Raw genomic sequence first — 6,159 nt, forward strand, 5'->3', positions numbered from 1 at the left:
TGTAATATCTGCGGCATTAAGCGACTGAATTTTTTCGTAATAATGTCGCCGCCAGATATTTACAGTCCACTTTAACGCTCACCAAATCCCTCCATAAAACTCTTGAAACTGGGAAGATGGAGTGCCGAAAGATTATGAATTCAATGCACGTTAATACCCCCAACATTCTGCATGGCTAAAATTTCCCAAACACATTTCAATTTAGTATATTATTATGGTTTTGTCACTGAAAATATATGAATTTTATCGGTCATAAAGTGGTGAAATGCAAACAACTTTATTGGGCAATCGATTGCAAATTTTCATTATTTTAAAACGATCGGCGTGTTTTTCGCTTCAAGGTAATCCCTATATTATATACACATTTTTGGTTTTATAGCCCCGAAGGGCGACAATTTGCAATGCAATAAATTCTAATCACAATATTTGTATAGGTGCAAGGCAATATGAGATGTAAAGTTGCATTAGAAATGCAATTAAGGGTCTTCCATGTCCTTTATTGATTACAGGTTTATTTCAAGTTCGGTGAAGCGATTTTCTGGACCTAATTTAAGGCAAATGGACTAGTCGGTGTTTACCTACGGGTCCCAAATGCAATCAGGATGATTCCCAATGTAACGTAATTATTTATTTTCTGAGATTTCTGATGACTGATTTCTACAGAAATTTCTTAATTTAATAGAATATGATACACATTTTTTTTAAATCATTAATAGTTGTGAAACCTAAAAGAAAAATCTCTTAAATTTAAAATTGCTTTTAAGAAACTCCATAAAACGTTGCATATTGTGGTCTAACCGGTTTGGCGGCATACGGCTCAAAGGAAAATTTCATATATCAGGGTGTGTTTGCCTAAATCCCTCCTCCCTCCTAACCCAGTTCCTTTCAGCAGTTTGTGTTACTGCCACAAAATCATTCCGTTTTTTATGTGTATAAGGCAATTTTCAAGTTGTCTTAACTCGACGTAAGCAAAAAATGCGGTTATTCGATTTTGTTTTCGGAAAATTGAATTACGCCTATTTCGACGTTTTTCCCCTTCTTACGTCGGGTGTTTGGCAACTGAAACCTTCGAATTGGTTATAAATGATTTCTGCCACACTTGGAGTTCCAAGTTACGTTTCGCTTAGGTGGTCTCTTCAAAGTTTTCCTTTCAAAGATCGTCGGTTCGACAAATTGTGTCATTTTATCGGTTTCCCTAAAGCCAATTTAAAATCCGAAGTCTTTGTTGGGGCGCATTTCCTTGTTACCGACGGAGTCCTGGACCGAAAACAGGAAATACAACTAAATCCGGGCTCTATCCACCCCGATTCATTTGATAACTCTCTCAGAGTTTCGGTTAATGATTTGCTTTTGGATTCGTTTATTGCGACAACGAGGTTTTTCTGGTTGGGGGAATCTTTCGATCATTAAGTGACATTATTTTGCTAAGCGGTATAACATTGTTGACAGTTACAGAGTGTTTCAATTTGTAGCTCTTGAAACCCTCCTTTGATCACCCTGAATAGTGTACACAGTAAATATGTCAACAAACTGAGTTATTGAATTTGACAGGTTTTATGTTGACAGCCCGTAACTCGGTTATTTTGACAGTTACAGGATGGATCAGTATACCAATCTATAGCCCGGGAAATCCCCATGTCATCCCCCCAAACTGATCCTATCTGTCATTTCAGGACATTATCTAGGATCACGTGACGTCAGTCAAATACAGCGCAACTGTCAAAACTAGCTTACCAAAATGACAAGCTGCCAAGCACAATTTGTACAACCACTACACTGAAAAAAGGGGTTTTTCCACCTTTAATGACTCGAATTTTACAGATGTGTCATATCTGTCACTTTGAGACGTTGTCTTTGATCACGTGACACCGGTAAAACACGTCACAATTGTCAAAATACACTTAAAAAAACATGGAGCTGCAAAATATTCTTTGTTACCTGACCAGTTCTGCAAACGTGGATATTTTACAGCTCCATGGTCTGAAATTTGGTTAACTTGACTTATCTGTCATTTCGTGACGTCATATAGTGTCACGTGACATTGGTCGTTTCTGTAATTTTCAGTTGTGTAAATAGTTTTTGACAATTATTGCGTATTTGACAGGTATCACGTGACGCAAAACTACCTTCTAGGTAGATAACTACGTCACAACTGTCAATTACCATTCCATGAAGCTGTAAATAATTTCTTATTGGCGTTTCAAGATAAGAGATACTCCCTCTGGTGATCAGTTTTGAAAGCAGTTTCGGGCATTCCAGCTGTCATTTCTCCGTTTGTTTACATTGATTTTGGTTAGGAATTTAGCCCTTTCGTAATTATGAAAGTGACAGTGACACATTATGTATAATGTTAGGTTAGGAACTTGTTGCCCGATTTTAGTTCAACTGACGCTGCGATCTTAACTTGAAACGACAATTGTAACTGAAAAAATGTATTTTCTGTCATTGTCAAGTCATTTTTGAGAGTTGTGATGTGTTTGACAGTTATCACGTGACACACGACAACGTCCTGATTTCAGAAATACGTCAAATCTGTCAATTACCATTCCATGAAGCTGTAAAGCGTTCCTCATTTAGTTTCGTAACTGTAGAAAGCTTCGTTTTGTAGTTTTCTGTTATGTAAATAATTTTTGACAATTATGGCGTATTTGACAGGTATCACGTGACACAAAACTACCTCCTAGATAGATAGCTACGTCACAGCTGTCAATTACCATTAAACTGTAAAAGGTTCCTGTTTTAGTATTGTAGTTGTAGCAAGTTTAATTTTTGTCTTGTAACTCATTTTGGAGAATTGTGACATGCTTGACAGATGTCACGTGACACAAAAACTACTTCCCGGATTGGTAGCTACGTCACAACTGTCAATTACTATTCCATCAAGCTGTAAAGCGTTCCTGTTTTAGTTTCGAAACTGTAGAAAGCTTCGTTTTGTAGTTTTCTGTTGTGTAAATAATTTTTGACAATTATTAACTACCTCCTAGGTAGATAACTACGTCACAACTGTCAATTACCATTCCATAAAGCTGTAAATAATTTCCGTTTTAGTATTGCAACTCTCTGACATTGTAAAGTCATTTTTGAGAGTTGTGATGTGTTTGACAGTTATCACGTGACACACGACCACGTCCTGACTTCAGAAATACGTCACATCTGTCACTCTCTTTTAAAAGTCAGTGGCTCTATCGCATTCTAACTAAACTTATTTAAAATAACACTCCAAACTTAACCTGTATAAATGTCAAACATCTGTCACAATGTCAATCATTCTTATAATGCTTCTTTTGTCGGTAAAAATCAGGGCCGAAATTGAAATTCAAGCCCAAGGCATCGACTACATCGAAAACGACGACATTGCCATGATTTTTTATATAACCGTGAAAAATATCTGCAAGGATGAGCTAGAGTTATCTGTTAATATGTTACAATGCTGCGAAACCATTACTCCTGACGAAGTTGATTGTAATTCTATGACCTTAATCGGAGGCGACATGGGCACTTTGCCATCCACTTATGTTAAAAACCTCACCCTAATTTACCCCAATTTGTATTTGTTTAATCGAAGAGGGATCTGTTCGGTTGAGGTGATTTACCGGAACCAATTCAGAAAGAAGGAATTGAGCACTGATATACGTTTTGATACCAGTAAGTTTTGTCCGGAGGATCACAACAAGAAACAGTGTGAAACAATCGATTTGGATTTTATGCAAAATTGCAATCCTGTTGATTGTTTAATTAAATATTCCGGGACCATAAGTTACTTCAATCCGGAATGTAAAAGATGCCAAAAAGTCCCTATATGTAACTCAAAAATATGCGATGAGTGTTTCCCAGATATTGGCTATTCACCTTATAGTAATGAGTGTTTTGATGTGAACGAACCGATATCCAAATCGGATTTAGAGGAAATTGGAAGTAACCAGGATGGAAGCCAAATAGGGATGATCAATGCTATTTGCCATTACGGCAGGGTTACTGATAATGGGGAGTGTTTGTGTAATGAAGGGTGGACCACTTCAACCACTGATGAAGGTTTGTTTAAATTTATTTCTGTAATTTCCAGACTGAATGTAGTCTAACCAGGTATGTACGAGCCTGGAGTAGCCCAACACCATCTCTGCAACATTCAAGTTGGCGACTGGAACTGCGTTAACAAATCCAGAATCCGCGTCACTATTATCCTCATAGCACTTCTGGCCATCACCATAATCTCCAAAGTTTTACTCCTAATGTGCGTTCTGACTTGGTGCTATCGACATTTCCGGAAACCTGACCAAACTTGTGCCAGACAACTAGATCCGGATGATCCTTCTGTAGTACTCTGCGAAGACTTGGACAATCTGGACAAATGTTTGTGTTACGGCATCAATCAAGAACAGAACAAACGAGGAAAGAATTTGCATGAGCAAACTGTTAACGTCAGCTACTACCCCTTTGCTTCTAGTCCATTTTCCAGTGGTAAAACCTCGTCAAAGTCTTCAAGAAAATACAGCAGCAGTAACACCACCACATCAGCTGTCATATCGTTTGCAGAAGGTGAGGAATCTTCTGAAGAAAGTGGCAACACTAACCAAACACTATACTGTGACGATGAAATTAACGACCAAGTAGCTTATGGGGTGTACTGTGGAATTGCTGATGACGAAGAAGATGATGAAGAAGAAGAAGAAGAGGAAAGTGAAAGTCCTAAACACTCAGCATCAGACAAACGTTCTGGAAAATCTAATTGACACCGCAAAGCACTGTGTAACAACTTTCTTCCACGACTATTTCAGATGTACAATTAAGTGGAAAAGCAATTTACCAGCTTACATTCCAACTTCCGATAATTAAAGAATCCCTTAAGTGTTTAGTTGCATTCGGTCTTTGTCTCATTTGCAAACAACAAAAAGTTGGATCGTTAGAGGGAAGTTGTTAAAGGCTAAAGGGGGAAAACAATTTATGTTAGTTTGAGAGAGAATATAATTGTATTTTTTCTAAAAATCTTAGACAATAAGCAATATTTGTTTAAATTACAGCACTGCTTGTAGTTTGTGATTGGTCAAGAAAAAGCAACAAGCTGAAAATGCTGCCAATTTGGACTTTCTGGACAAATTTTTGGGTTTGTAAACTTTTAAAAGAATTAGTGAGTTAAAAAAATTATGCATTAATAAGTTTTATGGTTGTAAAATAGATGGCGGTGCTGTAACATTAATATCATCGCGTTTATCAACATGCCATGTTTCAAGCTTCTATCGTAGTTTTTCAGCACTAAATAAATTAATTATCTCTACAATTTGGAACAGTTCCAAAACAAAACGTCAATCAACGGCCCCGGGAAATGAATCAAAATTATTTTTCTCTCGCTTTTTCCGAAAATCGTAATTATTTTATCGCCATAACGCGGATGATGCAGTCCGGTCATCCACAAGAGAATTTAATGATATATGGAAGTAAATTGAAACTATATTGGACAGCGTAATTTTATTAGGCGTCCGTATATTATATTGATCAGAAATAGTGAACATGAGGCCATGGCCGCTTTGGGACTGAACTTAAGTTAATTACATGGAGAAGTGAATATATCCCACTCTATTCGCACTGGTAATTACGTAATAACATTATGAGTTATTGCAATAATCAATCGAATTATTCCGTATTTTTAATGTTTGTGGACTTTTGGTGGATGCATACTGTAACGTTGACGTTTTAAAAAGTCGGTAAATCAATTTGTAATTCAGCTGGGTTAAGTTTTTGCACCTGAATCAAACAATTTTTTGAACACTTTCACTAGTGATCAAATCAGTTAACAGTTTTCTGTTTTGTTCAATTTTTTTTGGAAAATTTAGGACACTTGTAGAGCTTCTGACAATTTTAAAAAATTCCTGGAAGGTTTAAGACACTTGTAGAGGTTTCGGGCAATTTTCGGGACATTTTAACATTTTTTTTGCTTGGAGCAAAATAAAAATTTGCCAAAATTGCACTTTTTGTAAAAATATCATATTTTTTGACACACGTTGCTTTGACCCTAAATTACTCCCTACTTGACGTCAAAATGTCATAGAGAACAAAAGATAGAGCAAATTTCAAGCTTTCTACAAATATCCCCACATGAGTTGATTGATAACTCCGTTTGGACGCTAGATGGCGTTAAATTTCTTTCACCATAAAATCACATAT

The 6,159-nt window shown here is 36.6% G+C and overlaps 1 protein-coding gene across 1 annotated transcript; it reads left to right on the forward strand.

Annotated features, from left to right (window-relative positions):
* Positions 1-3,234: 3,234 nt before the first annotated feature.
* On the forward strand, positions 3,235-4,858 carry LOC145735600 (uncharacterized). The gene is made up of 2 exons (XM_081989580.1): positions 3,235-4,032; positions 4,084-4,858. The coding sequence occupies exons 1-2, from the start codon at positions 3,258-3,260 to the stop codon at positions 4,728-4,730; spliced, it is 1,422 nt and encodes a 473-aa protein (XP_081845706.1). The 5' UTR covers positions 3,235-3,257; the 3' UTR covers positions 4,731-4,858.
* The last annotated feature ends 1,301 nt before the right edge of the window (positions 4,859-6,159 follow it).

This window comes from Ips typographus, linkage group LG11, assembly GCF_016097725.1.
Source record: "Ips typographus isolate SLU linkage group LG11, UJ_Ityp_2.0, whole genome shotgun sequence".
Classification (NCBI taxonomy): domain Eukaryota; kingdom Metazoa; phylum Arthropoda; class Insecta; order Coleoptera; family Curculionidae; genus Ips; species Ips typographus.

Coding starts and splice junctions, on each gene's coding strand:
- LOC145735600 (XM_081989580.1), top strand. CDS start 3,258: ATGTCAATCATTCTTATAATGCTTCTTTTGTCGGTAAAAATCAGGGCC. Junction 4,033..4,083: donor CACTTCAACCACTGATGAAG/GTTTGTTTAAAT, acceptor TAGTCTAACCAG/GTATGTACGAGCCTGGAGTA.